General features: G+C 38.3%; 1 protein-coding gene across 3 annotated transcripts in view; it reads left to right on the forward strand.

The window, feature by feature from the left end:
• The first annotated feature begins 1,738 nt into the window (after nt 1–1,738).
• SCYL2 (SCY1 like pseudokinase 2) overlaps nt 1,739–20,749 on the forward strand; it is a 36,035-nt gene continuing 17,024 nt past the window's right edge. For 2 of the 3 annotated variants that reach the window (XM_084294740.1, XM_084294741.1), the window contains exons 1-8: nt 1,739–1,971; nt 6,681–6,878; nt 13,444–13,601; nt 15,903–16,047; nt 16,596–16,745; nt 17,397–17,618; nt 18,399–18,515; nt 20,105–20,230. In XM_084294740.1, the coding sequence (XP_084150866.1) occupies nt 6,702–6,878; nt 13,444–13,601; nt 15,903–16,047; nt 16,596–16,745; nt 17,397–17,618; nt 18,399–18,515; nt 20,105–20,230 (1,095 nt within the window). In that variant the 5' untranslated portion in view covers nt 1,739–1,971; nt 6,681–6,701. Of the gene's footprint in view, nt 1,972–6,680; nt 6,879–13,443; nt 13,602–13,646; nt 14,804–15,902; nt 16,048–16,595; nt 16,746–17,396; nt 17,619–18,398; nt 18,516–20,104; nt 20,231–20,749 lie in introns of those variants that run through there. The other variant, XM_084294742.1, reaches the window with a different exon arrangement.

Genomic DNA, 20,749 nt, shown 5'->3' on the forward strand with positions numbered 1-20,749 from the left:
TGTGTGTGTTGCATTTCATTACGTTCTCATCTTTTACTGATAGCTTCATTATATTCTTACTGCAAAAAACTGATAGCACGAGGCAATAAAAATAGTGAATGCTCTTACTGGTGTAATACACATGTTAAGAAGTAATTAAGATACATTAATTATTTTTTTTTTGGGGGGGGAATTTTTATGAAACTGACTGGACATTAAACATTTCTTAAAGGGTCACTCAAAATTGCCCAAGAGTAATCTGAACACTTCCTTCTTTTTTAAGAAGGGGGTTTGGGTTAGTGGGTTCTTGTTTTGGAGAGCAAACAAACCTCTTCCCCTTCCTCTCACCTTTTGGAACCTCAACCAGGCTTATGTCTGAGGTGAACCAAGTTTGCAGCTTTGGCTTGGTTAATCCTATCTGTTTCCTAGACCTGCATTTCACATTAAACAGAAATGCTTCAGCCTATACTTACTAGTTCTTTTTGCAATGCAACTGTGGCATCAGAAGAAGCTCCTTTACTCTGCTATCAGTGCACGTGGGGCAGCAAAGAGCAATGTTGACAAGCAATAGCCGGATAAGAGAGCTGCGCTAGTGTGTGTTGCTACACCTGGCTGCCTTGGGTGTCAGGACAGAGTTAGGCACTCAGGGTGGATAACGGATGGGCTGACACTGATCTTGATGCTAACCAACTCATGACTGTAGGTGAATTCTCTAGTTGGGCTGGTGATACTCAACGGGCTCAGGAATGGCCTATTCCTCGCTACAGAGCCATGTTCCCTCTCGTCTGCTCTATGTTAAAGTGCTATGCCTGTTCTATGTTAAAGCAGCTTGGAACAAAGGTGGCTGGTTTAGCCACTTGATGGCGTGAGTTAAGGAAAAGCTTCACAGGACTGCATGCCCTTCAGAGGATTTTAAAAAGTCTTTCTTCCAGTGCAGGGGACTGAAACACAAGTAGATGTTACTATTTTCTGAAATTTGTTTTTCATGATCTGTATGACCCAAGGGTAATTAATATAGCTGGACAGTCAGAGTTGACCAAATGAACAGGGGAAACAAAGGTGCATACTGCCAGCCCCCAGGATCACTCAGAGCATTAAGATACATCGATATGCTCGTTGCTGGCTTCTGCTTCTTTTCTTCTTCAGACGAGCGTGTGGTGTTACAGCCAGCTTCTTCTGATCACCATCCCAATTTGGCAAGCTCCTGTTACTACCCAGAAGTCTCAGAATAAGAGCAATACAGGTGAGAACTAAAACCAGCACTCCAGGGAATGAGAAATCCGGGTAACGAGCTGTCCCAATTGCTCGTCCCAAAAGCTGTCAGTTTACTGAGATGATCCTTCTTCACAAATACAGCCTTTATACTTTGGACTAGCAACTCCTGGTGGCTTTCCTCTAGGCAAAGTGCTGAAAAGCTGGGAAGAGGTATCCTCCTGCTTCTGTTTATTGCCACAGAGGGGACAACTAGGACGTTAACGCAGAACAGTAACTCTTGGATATGACTCGTGTATTATTTATTCTGCGTAAGAAAATCTGGGACACCGCTCCAAGGAGCACAGCGCGCTGTTACTTTGAAATCTGCACGTAGAGGTTGTTCACGTACAAACCCACGCTGGACACGGGTTTGGTGACACAGACCCCACAAACAGAGGTGGGGGTGCGGCCAGAACCCCCCCCACCCCTCAGGTGGTTTGGGGTGGAACCGTCAGCAGCGAGGGGCGGGAGGGGAGCCCCGCGCCCTGCCCCGTCCTCAGCGGGGCCGGGGGGCGGCCGTTGGTGCGGGCAGAGCCGCCCGGCGGCCCGGCGGAAGCCGCCAGCGCCTCACTTCCCGCCGCCCCCCTCGGCCGCCGCCCCGCCGGGGCGGAAGTGAGGCGCTGCCGCCGTCGCTATGGAGTAACCGGAGCGGGACGGGGCCGAGGCGGAGGCAGCGGGACGGGCGGCCCGCCGGGCCCGGCAGCAGGGCCCCGCGCCAACGGCTTCCCCCGCGCTGAGGTGGGTCAGGGGCCCGCCCGGCCCCGCGGCCTAGCGCCGCCGGGGCTGCGGAGCGGAGGGGAAGGGGCCCGGCCTGGAGCCGCGGTCGCCGCCGGCCGGGAGCGGCCCTGGGGCGGCTGGGGGCGGGCGGGGACCCGCCGGGCACCGCGGGCGGCTCCGGGCTCGGCGTGGGGAAGGAGCGGGGCGCTGCGGGAGGCAGCCCCGCGGGTTGCGCAGCGCAGGGGTCGCCCCCTGGCAGCGGGTGACAGGCGGGGAAAGCCCCCTCAGAGCGGCCCCTCCAGGGATCGGTGGGGCGTCGGTGGCGGCTCAGTACCCAAATGCTGGAGGAAAAAAAGTGGTGAAGGTGACTTGCTCGGAGGCAGCGGCACCGTGCACATTACATCATCGTGCTGGAGCCTGGCGTCATTGTTAAAACAAGTGCCAGAACTCGGTTAAACCTGATTTCCCTTTTCCTTCCTTTTCCTTTTCCTTTATTTATTTATCTATTTATTTTCTGAGAGTCAGCTGTTCAAGCACCTGTTTTTTTGTTGTTGTTGTTTTTTTTTTTTTTTTTTTTTTTTTTTTTTTCTGCGAATACATCATTGCACAAGTCCAGCTGGCGGGCTGACAGTTTGGGTTGGGTGCCGTGAAGTAGCCGTGCACCTGCCTTGTTTCGCAATGGGGAATCCTGGCTTCTTATGGGGTCGGAGCTCTGGCAGTGTGTGCGCTGCTGGGGGCTGTGCAGGGCGCACCCCTGGAGCACAGTAGAGGAAGTTATGAAATACTTCAGGGATAAATTAATAGCTTTAAGTCATGCAGTTATTTTAAATGAGAACTAAAGTGGTGGGGAACATTTATTCAGGATTCACTTTTACTTCAACATTTTGAGTGTTTTGTCTCGTTTCTTACTTTTGGGTGGTTGTTGCCAATTAGCCTTGCCAAGTGGTTAGATTGTCACCGTGCTGATATATTTTTGCTGATGTATGCCAGCAGAGAGACTGCTGTCAGTTGTGAGGGGACTTCATAGTGTATGCCAGATGTCTTTTTAGGATTGCTTCCAGATTTCATACCCTTTGTATTGGGATCAGGTTCTTGCTTTCATAGACTCAATATCAGTAACGTTAAGAATAACCTTCAAATTCAAACAGGAGGAAAGCAAAGTTCTTAAACATTATTGCCTGTTCTGGGTTGCTTATCTGGACACTAATACTCATAAGATCTTGTATTTTTAGCGTTTATTACCTTTTAGCTTGAAATTAAAATTTCATTCCAGGTAAATGACTTGCTTTATTGTTCTGTGATTGTTAATTTTTCAAAAATAGTACTCAAGTCTTAAAGGAACTGAACAATTGAACAGCTTCTACAACTGAGAACTAAAATGGCATATTTCAGATATAGTTAAGATCGTCATGTTTTCTGGTATTCTGGTTATTACCCCAAATAGTTTAGTTTTGAAACTGTTTTTGTATGGATTTGCAAGGTACGTTGTTCCTGTTAATGTACGTTTGCGTTTTTACTGAAACTAGTAACAACAATCATTTTTACAGAGCCAAAGAAAAATGCTTTTGTAGAATGCAGTCCAAACATTGATTTGAGGGTTTCTACAAACGTATAGACAGTGTTAGACAGACATACACTTACTTCTCAATAAGCAGTTTAAGTTTCTCAGTACAAGTTTTCTCTTAGCTGAAGTAATCAGTGATTTGCATACTGTCAAGCCTGTTGGACAGGGCCTGCCAGGATTGCTTTTTAACCCCTAACCCTTCAGACACCGGAATGCTGTTGGCATTCTCACCTCGTGGCTTTTCCAGGCTTCTCACTGCGGTTAGTCTGTCACCCGCAGCAGAAGGCGGTTCTCTGTCAATTAGTACTACATTTTTCCACTGTCTGTATATATAGAGAAGTTGTCCTTCGAGTTTATCCAACTAATTTGAGCATGCATGTGCATACATTTTCTTCTTCCCATCACCACCACTAATTTTGTGAAGTCTCTCTCTGGATTTGAGAATTCCAACATTGTTGATGCTACAGATGATTTGTTGGCTGGAAGTGAACAAAAAAACAGAATGCAAATAGCACAAAATTTAAAAACAGATAAATTAGAATAGTAGTTATCTTAAACTTATTAGATTGTTTTTGTAGTCTCTTAGTGTGTAGAGGTTTTCCTACAGAATAAAACCTGAAGACATTAAATATATATATAAAAAATATAATAACCTATTGCTCTTATTCAGAATACTCCATGATCCTTGTTTCTAACAACTTATCAGGTTAAAGAAAAGTTCCTTTGTACAGGGATCTTGGACAGTGTCTAAAGCTGTTTGGTCTTGAGCCAAGAGTTGCACGCATTTTTCCATAGCAGAATTGATAAGGTAAAATTGATATATTGTAATAAAATGTCACAAATAATAAAATTACTGAAGGAATTCTGTGGCTCCATAGTTTATTTCCATCTGTGTTCTCAACAAAAGACTTAGTAAGCAAACACATAATTACTCTTAAGATTATCTTGTATTCAGGCTCGGCTCCTCATATCTAGAGCTCCCCATCCCCATAATTAAGACCTACTTCATCCAGAATGTGCTTCATATCTAGTTCTGCTCCTGAGTAGTCCTGTTGAAGCCATAACTACTATTTCTGATTTTAAAGCTGATACCTTTCCTTTTTATAATACCTTCTCTTAAATCTCCTAGTCTGGCTCTCTGTTTAGAGGCACAAAGTTGTGTTACTCAGCTGACGTGGATGTTGGAGAAGTGTCTCTGGAGTTACAACGGTAGTGTAATTGCATGTTTTGCTGTGGAAGATTACTGAGGATGGGATATAACTGCTGCAGTAGTCAGGACACAGCAACATCCTGTGTTGCTTCCAGCAGTTCATTTGCGTAGAACTAGGTTAGCACCGTGCCGTACATCTACATGAGTGAATTCTTTGGTTACTCAGAAAATTCTTTTAAGAAAAATTGCTTAGTGTGTTTATTACCTCTTTTAGGAAACAAGTCTGTCTGTCAAATTTAGTACTAACCAGGTTATTTGCCTTGAGTTTGTATGGAATCAGCTCTGTAGTACCATGGGGAGAAGGTGTGCATGTCTGAATAACTTCAGTCCAGTCATTTCAGTCAAGTTTGACTGAGATACGCAGTTGCCAAAGACAAATAGCTATGGGTTCTGTGGGAGTAAGGAAGCGTGGAGAGGAAACAAACTCCCATCTGTGTCACAAATGTGGAAAACGCTGGCTGATCAGACACCAAATAATCTGTGTAGACCAGAACAAAGCCTTAAAATACCTGAGCAGTGGGTAAAGGTTTAATTCACTGCAAATAGGCTCTTCTCATCAGATCTGTTGGGCAATGGGGCTGATTAGTCTCACTGCTCCCTGGATTGCTTGTTAGTGCCTTCTGCTTCTTTTGTCCTCGCTGGTAAAACTTGGAAAAATTCTTTATCACAACTGAATGTGGTCTCTTTCATTTGAACAGTAGTGACATTTGCTATTTTTCAAGATAGTTTTGCACAAGTTATGTACCAATTAAGTATATGAAAAATAAGGCTGTGAGTGAAAACAGTATTTCTACAGATCTCAATATATTTGCTGATGTACTGTCTTAGGTTTATTCTACTGTAGGCTGAAGACGTTAGTATTCTCATTTGAAAAGTCAGATGAAGAAATATCTTTAGATGTTGCATTTGAATATACCATATAATTGTTATTCCAGGAAATCATTTCTTTCCATTCTCTCCTCATCTTTCTACACATCAATAAAGTAGATGAATGTCTGTCTCACTTTCACTATTTCTGTCACGTCTCCATTCTTTCTTGTGTATCTGTTATCAGAGAGGCAGTTGTATAAATGGGATATATTTTTCAAATTTTTGTCTCATGGAATAGACAAATCAGATTTTTGGAACTAATTGTGACAACCAAGGAAACCATGTAATTGCACAGTAGAGGGGAAGGTGAACTAAATTGTAAGCAGTCACAGTCTTTTAGCTCTTAAATTTGCAAGGTGATATAAATAAACTCACACGTACAAGTTTGCTGCATAAAAAGGCAGTTTGTTGTTCCCTACTCCATCAGGAGCTGATCAGCTCATGAATACTCAGGTCAGACAAATAACATCAGCAATTCTGATGGGTAAAATACTAAATTTTGAGCTTGCATTTTGGCAGGCACAGTGTAGGAAATATACATATTTTATAGTTGTCTTCTGTATAATACAAATCTTTTCATTTGCTGATCTGGGATTTTAAGCAGTCTTTCCCTGCAGAAAACGTGTAGTTCCATAAGCACTGGAATCAATGGAACCTGGTTTCATTCGGATTTGGTTCTCCTGCTTGATTGATGTTGATGCATAAGGTGTGAACCTTTCCTTTCATGGGAGCAGTTTGTAGGTTCTCTGCTGTATTCAGCCATTTGTTTTCAAGAAATGGTTGTGTGTTTCAGTCCTCAATTGCTTTGATAGATCTAGTAAAGAATGATCAACAGATTCAAAAGTTTTTGAGGAGGGGTAACAAGGATGTACACTCCCCAGGTGTGCACACATAAATATGTTTGTGCAGTATGAGTATGTCTGACTGCAAAGTCCTGGAAATTATATTTCAATATTCCTTTTTTTGTGGGTTACTCATATATTGTTGGATCCTTGGTTAGATGTCCTTTAATATTATAATTTTCAACATTTCTCTTATGTTAATAGAATTTCTGAGAGACTGAAGATTTTTTTCTTGTCTTTCTAGGATACTACCTTGGTAGAGACAATGGAGTCCATGCTGAATAAACTGAAGAGCACCGTTACGAAGGTAACGGCAGATGTCACCAGTGCGGTCATGGGAAATCCTGTGACCAGGGAGTTTGATGTTGGCCGACATATTGCCAGTGGTGGTAACGGTCTTGCCTGGAAGATATTTAATGGAACTAAAAAATCAACAAAACAGGTGGGTTGTCAAGTAAAGACCTGTGTTTATAAGCATTAGATAACAGGCTGATAGGTAGCAGCTCTCAAGTGGTATTTAAAACAAAACCCAACTGGGTAGACGAGTTTTAAGTGTGTAAAATGAATTGATGACATCAAAACTATTTAAATATGATGTTCTCACCTACATAGGTTACAGATTCATTAAGCCTTCGCTGCCAGAGAAGGAAGTTGTTCTGTATTCATAGCGTAAAACTTGACACGAAGATGAAGAATTAACTTGAGTTAAAACCGACCTGACAAGAAGGAAGAGGCTCGTTTGTTTTAACATGGATCAGTTCTCCAGTTTAGTTTACCTTGCAGTTCTGGGGGGAATAATACTACCTCTTCACAGTATTAAAAGATCGTGAACTGTGCCATTATTTGATCTCAGAAAAATAAGCTGTATTTTTTTGCTCAGCTGCCACACAGAAATTGAGGGGTTAGAGATGTTATTAAGTCAGGAGATAGAGTGACTGCAGGGTGTGGGGCAGAGGAGTAGGGTGTGGTGGAAGTGAGGCCTGCCTTCCTTGTGCAACTTTCAGCCGGGTATATTTGCCTTCTAAAGTAACGCTGCTTAAAGTGTTAGTGTGTAGAGCACTAGTATACAAACTTTTGCCTCACATGAAGCCACATGTGTAGGTAAAAGTGGAATGGTGGCTGTCTTGGTTTTGGCTGAGCTAGAGTTAATTTTCTGCGTAGTAGCTGGTATGCTGCTGTGTTTTGGATTTAGGAGAGCAATAATGCTGATCACACACCAACGTTTTAGTGGTTGCAGAGCAGTGCTTATACTGAGTCAAGGACTTTTCAGCTTCTTATGCTGTTGTGCTACCGAGGAGGCTGGGAGTGCACTAGAAGCTGGGAGGAGACAGAGTCAGGATAGCTGGCCCAGACTGGCCAGAGGGATGTCCCATACCGCATGGTGTCGTGCTGAACAGTAGAACTGGAGGGAGTTGGACAGGGCAGGGGACGGCTGCTGCTCAGGGACTGGCTGGGCATCTGTTGGCAGGTGGTGAGCAATTGCATTGTGTATCGCTTGTTTTATATACAGTATTATTTTTCCTTCCTTTTCTGTCCTATTATGCCTTCTTGTCCTGTGAGTTTTACCTTTTTCCCCAATTCTCTCCCCCATCCCACTTGGGGGGAGTGAGCAAACAGCTGGGTGGTGTTGAGCTGCCGGCTGGGTTGAACTACAGCAGTGACTTTGGAAGAAGGCATGTCAGAAACAGAGTTTAAGAGCTGTTATTATAGAGTGTGTTTTTGTTGTATGGGAGAAATGTGACATCTTTTTCAAACTCTGAGAGGAAATAGACTTTTCAGTGAGTAAATAGAAAAGTTAGTAAGATACAGTCTTCCCTTAAACTTGATGCTGAAGTGATACATAGTCACTTAGAGAATGAATCAATACTACAGATGTGCCAAAAAGGAAAGGATACAAAGGAATAACTTTGGAAAACATGGGTATAATCTGTTAGATGGTAGGAAAATAAACTGTAGCAAATGGAAAAGAAGCATAACATGAAGAGTGAATAATATGTGGGGAATGTGTGATATGATTGTGTCAGAATCTGCATAATGTTAAGCATATATTGTGCTCATATGATTCTCCTGCACCTGTCTGTTGTTCCAGGACTCAATACATCCATTGTTTAATGAATTTACCAAATGTAACGATTTTTTTTGTCTTATTCAAAGCAGTGATAACATTGAAAATAGAGTTTTGATAGATTTGATACAGTCTCAGTGTTCAGTAAATAATTGACCTGTACCAGGCATAGCTTTGAGGGTATAGAGAGTTACTGAAACTTCCGTTCAGTCTGCCCAGTCGACAGTGTATATGGAACTTGTTTCCAGTCAGTCATGTTTTTTCAGCTTTAGATGAGTGTTTTGATGGCCGACTTTACAAAAGGTTAGTTCAAGTGTTACCATACTTGAACCTGTATTGTCTCTGTAAGTCCTTACTAACACCTGTGCATTTGTATGCTGTCCTCAGTCATTAAAAATACAGGGGCAGTTGTATTGCAGAGCATTTTAGCTGGCTGGTGATTTGACATGTAATTGGCATTCGTTGTTAATATTGCCATCACGCCAACGTAGTTTGATATTGCAGAATGAAACTGCCCATCAATACGCACACAGTGTGCTCAATTGCACTGCACTGTATCTGCTGTTTAACATTACTTTTTTCTTTTGCATGTACCTTTAGAGTGTTGGTTGGGCAATATGGAAGTGGCTGACTGTTTTTTTTTTTAAAGTGGTAACAGTCACTTCTGTGAAGTCACGCATGGAGCTACAAGCGCTTAGCTTCTATTTAATTATTTATTTATGTAGTCTTACAGCAAATGTATATTGTGATCTGACAAGCAGGATGTAAGACTTAATCACCCTTCTTGTTACTTTGCAATAACACAAGTAGTAAGTCGTTGTAGCCATATAAAATAGCTATGTTTGGAGTCTTAGTATTGCAGCAGTAGTGCTGATCTGAAATGTTTGTTCCCAGAACAAGTGGAACTCATCTGTCTTACAGAAGATGATCAGCTGAGTTAAGATTTCAAATGTGTACTAATTCGGTTTCTATTTTAAGTCTGTGAGTTACTAAATTCCCTATCTTGTGAAAGTAGATACGTATGATACAGCAGTAGATACGTTCTTTTCAGACTTCTACCTGGTTCCTCCCTTGCTGTTTTTCCTGGTTTTCTGAATGTTTACTTTTTTTTTTTTTTTCCAATACGTCATGTCTTTTCTTGCTTATTTGCTTGGCGACTGAATAATAACCTAACAGAAAGTGAGGAAAATACTTACCTGTGTACGTGTGCTTGTCTGTACGATAGCTGACTTACTGCTTATTTAAAAGATTTCTTAGTCTTTCTAGTTACACCCTTTCTAGTTACACAACATTACATCTTTGTATGCTTATGTTTTTCTGGCATAATGTGGCACTTGTCCTTTTTTTTCTGTGTAGAAAGAGCAATCAAAGAAAAAGATAGGGTAAGATTGCTTCAGAATGTTCTTGCCAGTTTATTAAGACCCTGTGCAAACTCTGTGCAGCCACAGTCAAAAGGTGGATATGCTATCAGCACTGTTTCAGCCACAAGTCTGAAACACAGCACCATATGGGCTGCTATATAGAGAAAGTGAACTCCATCTCATCCATACCCAGCACAAATAAAAAACTACCCAAAGAAGCCAGAAAAAAAAAAAAAAAAAAAAAAAAGGAAATTGGTGCATTTAGTGATTCTTACTACAAGGATACAAAACTTTTGCAAATGCATGTATTGGTGAGAAACTGGTCTTTGGGACAATGGTCAACAGGATTTCCCTGAAATAGGTGAGCACAATCCAAGAACACTGATTTACCCTTTTCTACCTAGGGTCTGGAAGTGTTACAGGTGAGTGAATATGTTTATAGCCCAATTAAAATATGTCCTGTGTCTTGCATGTTGTGGGCAATGCTTATTTCTGTTTGCACGGGTAACACCATTTTTACAAGTTGTATGGAAAATACTTAGTGACATTTAATTTCTTGGCAAAGGTATTGTAAAACTGTTCTTTTTCAGTGATTAATGATAAAAATTCTAACAACAGATGATTTCTTTAAGATCTTTATCTTGGCAAATATTTGCATGGTGCACATCATAGCATACAACTGTGTTAACATCATCACTGAGCTTTACCTTTCTAATACTGCTTTGAAGTAAAGCACTTTAAGCATGTAGGAGGTAAGAAGGTGCAGATTGGCTCACGTTTGTGAACAGAATTGTGATTTAAACTTAGATCTCAAGTGGCCATCTACAGCTCTATGTACTTGTCCATTCTTCTTGACTCAGGTGGTGGAGCTATCAGTACACTGCTGAGACAAGAGCATGCTGAACAAGGTGTGTTTACTTTCTATCATGTAATGAATGGAAGTTTTTGTCATTAAAGGCTGTTTTGCCCCTAATTTCATAGAATATCCTGAGTTGGAAGGGACCCTCAAGGATCAAGTCCAACTCCTGGCACCATACAGTTCTACCCAAAGATTCAGACCATATGACTAAGAGCATAGTCCAAATACTGCTTAAATTTTTTTTTTCACTTCCTTTTTTTTTAAAGCAGTGGAATTTTTGAATATATTTTGTTCTCTCTTATGCTGAATTTATTTTCATATCATGAAGTTGGAATTATGATGCAACTGAAGAACCAAATAACAAGTTGTCATTTGCAGAAAGAAGTTTCTCTTCTTTCAAGCCTATGAAATAAAAAATACAATTGGAAGTTTCCCTAGGTCTTTCTGTGGAAAGAATTATTAATTTTATGTAAACCTTTGCAGTTTCAAGTTTCCGTGAAAGTAATTATATCACCAGCAAATGGAACCTCTATCAGTTACAGTCAGTAGCCCTCCCTCCTTCTTAGGGTTGAATATCAGGTGGTGTAAAACAGAAGAGGAAAAACACAAACGATTTGTTCGTAGCCAAAATCTGACAGGGTTATTTGGCTTATGCAGTGCAAAATTCTGAATGCTGATAAATATTTCCAGGTATAATATATCATTTCAGTAATTTTTGTAACTTGAGTATGTGTTCCATGGTCTCTCTATAGACTCAGCTCTTTTGTCATTTTTCTGCACAATGATGCTTGGTGACTTCTGGATGTGAAGATACTATGTTGTTGATGCTTGCATATAAAATCAGTGTTGGTTATGGAATTGAATGTCTCCCATTTCAGAATGCTGTATTTTGAATTATTAATACCAGAACACAGTGAACATTTTAGGGAACATGGGTAGTCCATGGGCACTGTGGTGACTTTCTTCTGGCATCAGATGTGTTACATGATAAAAAAGGAAGGTATTGAAAGAAAGTTACCACAAAGCTCAAATTGTTTTGATTCTTGAAACTTCATAATAATGATTTAAAAAAAAAAAAAAAAAGGCATTTGTACCTACAAAGTCAATGTAATAGCAATCACTTTCATATCTAGAATACTGCAATTTTATATACATATAAGTATTGGAGCTAATTTTGGATATGTAAGAGTTCTGTCATACTTCAAATCATGCAGGATTGTAGCAAGCACCAACAGGACTTATAGCCATCATAAAATATAAAAAAAAAAAAAAAAAAAAAAAAAAAAAGGCTGGTGTCCCACGCTTTCTGATTTAAATATTCACTATCTGATATTGTTGACTTCTCATTAAACAGAAATGTTTTCAGAACTGCAATATTAGTTGGAGATTTTGTTATTGGTCACTTTACTGCTCAAACCATTAATCTGCTGTACTGGAAAGTGTGTGTTTGTTTTGAATTGTGAGTAAAAAGTATGTCTGCTATCCTTTGTAATCACAAGGTTCTTCCCTGCGTTATGTCAATGTTACTGTTCCACCCATCCCACTTGGGGCTGGAACACAGAGAGGAGATGGACAGAATCAGGAAACATGTGCTTAGTTGAGTAAGTTATAGGCATTCACCTGATAACAGTTAAATGAAACAGGCACCAGATAAAAAATATAAACTTGTTTTTGTGTGTTGGACTGACTGACTTATTTATGTTAGCCTATTGCTAGAGGTCATCTTTTTTTAATGAATAATGTAACTGTTCCTGAAGATTTTAGTTAAAATAATGGTTATAAAATGTGCAGTACTAGAGCATATGGTTCCTCTTGGAACTAAAACTGTGTGTTTTCATATTATTTTCTACTGTTTTTTAACTTTATTATTCATCGTGACACTGTTGTAGGAATATAAAAAGACTTCAGTTTTGTTTCATGATAAAATTTTTAATTCCTTTTTTTTTTTTTCTCAGTTGATTTATTTCTGTTTAATGGCTTCCATAGTGGAGATGTAGTCTTTTATTTCACATCCAATTATGTAATTTTGAAATTTCATATAAATTTTGTAATTTTCTCCTTTTCCATTTGCAGAGGTTGGTTGGAAGAACTCTTTTCTCTATTTTAAAATCCATTACATTTCTGGCATTTCATTTTACATGTGAAATGTAAAAAATATTCCAAATGCGTTATCTTGTGAATGGTCAGGTTCAGTGATTACTTAGATATTCTGTCACTATAAATTCTCTCTCTTGAAAATCTAATTTAATATAAAACGTATTGGTTTGGAACAACACTGAGACAGGGTGTAGTTTAATAAAGTACCACTTGATATATTTAATGCCAAATGAATGCATATCCTCAGAATATTTTATTTGTTCATAGTTAATATAAATGCTTCCATCTACTTAAAATCAAGCAGTTTCCTGTCTTCTGTATCCATTGCTTGGTCATGCTATAGGTAGACATTACAGTTTATGCATTACTGTTTGTGAGGTTGGGAGCAGTATAGCACAATAATCTTAAAATACATATTCCAGAGTTTATATGCAAAAACAATGATTATGACTAGGACAGAGTAAGTAGAGAAACATAGATATATACGTAGGTACACATTGAAATACTTCTTGCATTGGTAGCATTGAACTGTTGATTTAAAAAATGTGTGCACATATGTAATTGAGTATAGGCTTTGTTTTTTTGATGTGTTATGTACTGAAAGAATTTTGTTGCTTATTTCTAGGAAGTGGCTGTTTTTGTATTTGATAAGAAGCTAATAGACAAGTACCAAAAATTTGAAAAGGATCAGATTATTGATTCTTTAAAACGAGGCGTTCAGCAGCTAACCAGACTTCGACACCCTAGACTGCTTACTGTTCAACATCCATTGGAAGAATCCAGGTAATCTGTAGTAAAGTTTAGAACAGACTTTCTTAGTTACTGATTTATTGAATAAAAAATACCTGGAGCATTCAGCATGTACATCTGATGTATATACTTATATACGTCTGAATATACTTACTCATGTGAGAATGGTTTTCTGCCCACCCTCAGATCTTTTTTCACCAAGTCATAGGATGCATCCCTGTTGTAAATCAAATTGTTAATCTATTGTGTGATCTTAACTGTAATTACACAACCCTTACAGCAAGAATATGTGGTAGTTCAATTAATTTCACTTTTAAAGAACTCATATTCGTTTTCGTTCAAAAGGTTGTTCATTCATTTGTTCTATTTATGAGATACTTCATGCATGGGAGATTGGAGACTTTGGGTGAACTGTATCTCTTGTGGCCACATGCGTTTATAAGATCCTCAAATGCCAAATGAAGGAGACAAAATTTGGTGCATTTTTGTAGTACTTATTTGATTTATGTATGATTGGTCGCTAGGCACAATAATGGGTTAGTCTTACACATTTATTATTCAACTGTAGTGATAAGAGCACACTAAAATCTGCAAATAAAATGAAGATTTTGTGTTAAAATAGAAAGCTGATTCTACTGGCGAAGGTCATGAGGGTTTTCAAGTTTTTATTGTGTCAGTCTGAACGTCATTTTGATGTTATTCAGGGAACAGTTAAAGAAGCTGTACTGTACGGCAGACATCAGCACTTGCAGTGTTCATTCAGTTCCTTTAATTAGATTTGCCCATACTTCCGTTATTCTGTCTTGGGTCCTTATTTAATTAACTCCTAAAGTAAAAAACAAAACAAAAAAGCCTTTTATTATTCCCTCAGAACAACAGCAACCAGAGTATTTATGTTGTGAAAAATGCAGAGTAACTGTTTCCTGGGTATTTTTTATTGTCTATGCCTTAACTATAACTAAATGTATAAGTTCCATGGTAAAGCTGAAATTGGATTAAAAATGAAGAACTTCGTCTTTCTGTGCTCTGATTCTTCCTTGTGATTATTCTCAAATGAGTTCTGTAGCCCTGGTAGTGTTAATAGAAGTGGAGGGGATGCTCTCAACAGAGTGGTGATGTGGGCTCAGTCAGGGTAGCTGAGGCTTATGAATCAGGAAATTTTAATTTTCTTTTTTTTTCTTTCCCTTCAGAAAGGCAGCAGGAAAGACTTAAGTCACTTTTAATCTGGATGAGTAGTAAGAGTCTTGCATGTTTCATCAGCCTTATTTTACCTTAAATAGCAAGCAGAAAAGCTTTGCTGTAGATTCATGCTGAGACAGTGTCTTCTGTGTTATTTTTAAGGAATAAACAAAAAGTTAGATTAGTCTTCTTGCCTATGATTTTATTATTCAGAAATATACCTTCATTAGTGGTACACAGCCTTGTTTTCTGTGTTCATACTGATGCAATGTTTTTAGTGTTCTCACGAAATATTCTTTCTTAAACCAACAATGTGCACTACCATCTACACTGTACTTTCTCCAATAAAAAAAAAATCAGGACTTCCACATTTGAAATTTGGAAGCACAGTGTTACAATTAATCTACTTTATGTGTGGAAACTTGCTTCATCTATGTTTTTTAGATACCACTAACACAAAGATCGATAAACAAGACCTTCAGTTCTTCAGGAAGAAAGCAATAGAACAAATAATTAGGAAAGCAGTCCCTTTGCAGGCAAAGTGCAGGTCATATAACAAGCATATTTGTGTGTACTTGTTTTATATTGATTTGCAAAGAGAAAGAATATTCAGATGCTACCTTAACATGTTATTGGTTTTGCGTCTGATTACAGTTTGACTACATTAAGCATTGCTTCAACTGGAAGCGTGCTGGTTTTAGGCACAGCTAACAGCCTGATTGTACAAGGTTTAACAACAGTAAGAATTATTTGTTTGATTTTTCTTGAGTCAAGACAAAAAAAAGTACCGGTTTAAAAACAAAAAACAAAACAAAACAAAACAAAAACCTTATGAAGCTCTGTGTGCATCATTGGTGATGTTATCAGAATAACATAATCAGAGTGTTATCAGAATAGAGTAACTTAGGCTGATTTATATATTTTTATAAGATTATTTTTTGAAATTTAAAATTATTTTTATATATGTGTAAATATATATAAAACCGCTAATATAAATGCTTACAATGATTCAAAACCTGAAATAAAACATGTTTGAGGTTAATACCAAGTCTGATAATGCGTGATATGATGTCTGTATTGCTCTTTTGTTTGCAGTCAAGAGTTCTATTACATTTATTTACAAGAAACTTTTTTTTTAATCTGTTTTCTCTCTAGAGACTGCTTGGCATTTTGTACAGAACCAGTGTGTGCAAGTTTAGCTAATGTTCTTGGCAGCTGGGACAATCTACCTTCTCCCTTACCATCCGACATTAAAGAATACAAACTTTATGATGTGGAGACCAAATATGGCTTGCTTCAGGTATGGCAATTTTGCATTTAAAATTTTCTTGTGCGTTTAGTATTAATCATCATTTCATAGTTTACCTTGTCTGTCTATAGTAAATCAAATAATTGTGAAGTGGGAGATGATAATGGCCTGATCACTATATGTTTAAGAGAAGATGAATACTGGAGGCTCTATAACTTGCTACTATTTTTGCTTATTCTGACGTAAAATGATAAACTGAATTAATTTATTATATTCTATATAAATGTACTACAGCTGTCATTTGTGAATCTTTCTGTGGAGGGACAATAGCTTTCAGGTTTTATTTGGTGAAAATTTTGTTCAACATTGATAGTTAATCAATGTTAGTAATTTCATCTGCTGCTTACCGATCTGTATTTAATTTCCTTCATACATAATTTTTAAAACATAGTCTAAAGTCAGTGGTGAAAAATTCCTTCTTTGTTAACATCAATATAATGATGACCACAAGAAATAAGGTTGTACATGTGACAAATTTTATAAATGTTGTCCAGCATATCTAGGGAAATATTTAACCTGAAATAATCTTTTATTAACAGGTTTCTGAAGGCTTGTCCTTTTTGCATAGCAGTGTGAAGATGGTCCATGGAAATGTTACTCCTGAAAATATAATTTTGAATAAGAGTGGAGCATGGAAAATTACAGGCTTTGATTTTTGTATCCAATCAACAAATCCATCTGAACAGGAGGTAATAGATCTTTTATATTTTTCTTTATTATATTTCAGATTCAGATTTTTATCTGAAACCAGGTTCTTGAGCTTGCATTTTAATACAGAGTCAATTATTTAATGTTCACCTCTATTTTGTTGGCAGAAAATTTGAACATATGGTACAGGCTTGAACATATGGTACAGGTCTGGACTGATGCCTTTGGTCATCAGAGAGAAAGAGGCCAACTTGGCTCAGTAGGCTCGGAATAGGCTAGTGATGGTCTCAGATCAGCTGAAAGTGTAGTGCCTGTGGCACTTCAGCTTGCCTGTAGAATGTACAGGAGAATGCTCACCTGTAGGCATGCACCTAAATAATTTAGTCTGTTACATCCATTCTGTGCTCGCTTGCTATTTCCTGAAATGAATTCCTATCATCGTTCATTTCCCTCTTTACAGCAGTGCTATGACATTCATATTACTGTTACTAATTCTAATGTTCAGACTTTAACCGTGTGAACTGATCACTTGAAGTTACAGACATAGATTCTTCATAGTTTTGCCTTACTCAATTTCTGTTTCATGCATAATTGAATTTGAATGAATTAATTTTTCTTTTTTGCTGCTCGAGGTTTCCTATTTAAGTTCTATAAAAATCCCTAATAAATGTACTTTTTTATTTCTTTTGTAGCCAAAGTTCCCGTGTAAGGAATGGGATCCAAACTTGCCATCCTTGTGTCTTCCAAATCCTGAATATCTGGCACCAGAATACATTCTTTCTGTGAGCTGTGAGACAGCCAGCGATATGTACTCCCTAGGAGCTGTTATGTATGCAGTGTTTAATAAAGGGAAACCAATTTTTGAAGTCAACAAGCAGGATATTTATAAAAGTTTTAGTAGACAACTCGATCAGGTAGTCTATTTATAAGTATTTTACATTGATTTTCAGATTTGAAAAGTGACTGCTTTAAAGCAGATTTAAGTATTAAAAATCATAGTAAAATATGGAAAATTAAAATATGTGTAGAGGACGCTACACGTACCAACTTTATGAACTACGAAGTTCTGTTTTTCAGCTGTTTGCTCTGTAACCATGTTGAATGCTGGTCTTGTAGGATAAATGCTTTACCTGTCAGGACGAGCAGTGTTTAACAGAAAGCAATGAATGACCAGTGTAGGACAGGTGAAGATTGCCAAGTTTAGAGAGATTTGATCAATTGGTGTCCATTTAATTACCAGCTATTTCACATTCTTTGTGGACTATGAACATTAACAGAAGATAGTCGATTGGAACAGCTGGCATAATGTACATTCATGTGCAAATTTCCTTTGTATCTCCTTTGGGTGCCCGTTGTCTTAATATTATGTAATGTATTTTAATATGTCTAAACAAGACTTCAGATAATAACGTGTACCTCTTTAAAAATACTGGTTTTGTGTTCTCTAATAACCTGAACACAATTAGAAGTTGGGAACAGGGGGATGTGACCTGACACAGGTAGGCTTTTGGGAAACGGGAAGAAAACCGAGGTATCAGAAGCAAATGGGTTATGAAAGGGGAGGAGGGAGGGATATCAAAGGTGTGGGTAGAGAACCCAGCAAGAGGACAAAGTATAGTCCTAATGTATATTGGAAATAGTCATATGCAGGATTTTCTGACTTCATGGTGCATGTGCTTTAATTACTTGTGCAGCTGAGCCGTTTAAGCTCCAGTAATCTTCAAAATATACCAGAGGAGGTGCGTGAACATGTAAAGCTACTCTTGAATGTAGCTCCAGCAGTCAGACCAGACGCAGATCAAATGACTAAGGTCAGTTCATGGAAACTACAGTGGCTATAGGAAAGAGGGGAAAATAGTGTTTGACTTCTAGAAACAATAGAGCTATTTTAAAGTGTTTTTTTTTTCTTGTTAATATTTTGGCTGAAATGTTAAATGTTTTTGAATCACTTGGGCAATAATAGCGTTAGCTGGTGCCTAAGTTTGTCCTTACTCTAACCTTTGTTAGTGTGAAAGAAGTGTATGCTGAAACAGAATTAAAATAATTACTCAGTACAACGGTCTTTTGTTAATTTCTAATACAGTATATTTTATGATAGATTTTATTAAATTCAATCTTTAAAAATGTACTGGAAGGATATTAAAGCCATGAAATGACAAAGAGTAGTGAATTTCAGGATTAACTTTTGGCTTATGATTCGTGTGTATTATCATGTAGTTCCAACCCCCCCCTTCCCCCTCCCGCCATGAGCAGGGACACATTCCACTAGATCAGGTTGCTCAAAGCCCCATCCATCCCAGCCTTGAACGCTTCCAGGTATGGGGCATCCACAGTTTCTCTGGGCAACTTCTGCCAGCAGCTCACCACCCTCATAGTGAAGAATTTCTTCCTATTATCTAATCTAAATCTACCTTTTTCAGTTTAAAGCCGTTACCCACGGTCCTATCAGTACATGCCCTTGTAAAAAGTCCCTCTGCATCTTTTTTGTAGGCCCCCTTTAGGTACTGGAAGGCTGTTTTAAGGTCTTCCTAAAGATAATATGGAGCTTTACATAGGCCTTGCTATTTTAAATGAGGTCAAGGTAACCTGTGCAGAGTTCCATGATCCTGTACTTAAGACTCCTTTTGGTATGTGATTTAGAACATAGACTTTAAATCTATGCTTCAGACTAGCTTGATTTCTATGCAGATTTATTTTTTTCTTTATTGCCATACTCCTATGAGCTTCTCTTTCTGCCTGATGGCAGAGATTCTTTATATGATTTTATATCCTTTCAATTCGCACAAATTTTTCAAGAGAAAACAGTTGTCTAAATGGTCTGAGAGACACTCTTTCTCTAAGCATGATAAGACCATGAAGTTTGATATATCCCTCCCTGAAACAGAACTAGCAGAAAGGAGGACTCTTAACCATGCAAGTTTTCAAATGCAGAACATCCCATTCCAGTCTGTGTAGGTCTGGGATAGACATCCTTCTATTCTTTTCAATCAACTGCCAACCAAAAGCTGAATATTCAGGGATGGATTTAACAAAAATAAGTAAATACTGCCCTCGTTATGCATTTGCATCAGTCTTTCATGAATGATGAAGTTCTGTTAGTATTAAAGGTTTTTTCCTTTTTCGTAGACAAATTATTTCATATACAAAGTTAATTTATATAAACATGATGTACATTATTGTATACTTTAAAATGCTAGAAAAATTGTCTTAACCTTTATCTGTTAATGTTACAGTACTTAGTATTCAAAAATTTACTTTTCTTATCATGAACTGCAGCTATTTTGTTGTAAAGTTTTACAGTAATGCATTTAGAAGGTAAAAATATGACTGGGTATGGAATCTTTGTAGTAGTATCAATATTGTATCCTTCCAGATCATAAACTTTTTCTCTTACTTTTAGATACCGTTCTTCGATGATGTAGGAGCAGTGACACTTCAGTATTTTGATTCATTATTTCAAAGGGATAACCTTCAGAAATCACAGTTTTTTAAAGGGCTACCAAAGGTTCTGCCAAAGCTGCCTAAGGTATGTCTGTATGATTTCTTGAAATAGTTTAAAAATACCATAATGTACCATAATGGACTGCCATGAGGTTGACAGAATAGAGCAGTAGGAAAAAAGAGGAGATTGGAAAATAATTGTGGGAATTCTTCTCAGCTATCAATACATTTGGGAACAGGAAATGGCAAATTGTGCTATAGCACGTATACGGAATCATTGGTTGCACATCCTGTTGTAGTCCATCCCACTTCTAAAGGATGTTATCTTCTCCCCAGTTACAAGGCTTTCCCTTTGTTTCCAGACGCTGTCATAGCTATTTGAATTTACCTTGCCACATTTTCTCCCAATTTGTATGTAGGATTGCTTCACCATCTTTATGGCACTTTAATGTTGAAGGATGTAAAGCTTCCTTCCCTCAACAGACCATTTTGCTAGTACTGCAAAATGCTTTGCTGTACTAGCAGTACCCGGAAACCTCAAAGGGTCTGTCATTCCACTTTTCGCCTCTGTAGTGCTAGACACTGTGTCTAGACTGACTCCTTT

This window comes from Netta rufina, assembly GCF_964035555.1.
Source record: "Netta rufina genome assembly, chromosome: 1".
Lineage (NCBI taxonomy): Eukaryota > Metazoa > Chordata > Aves > Anseriformes > Anatidae > Netta > Netta rufina.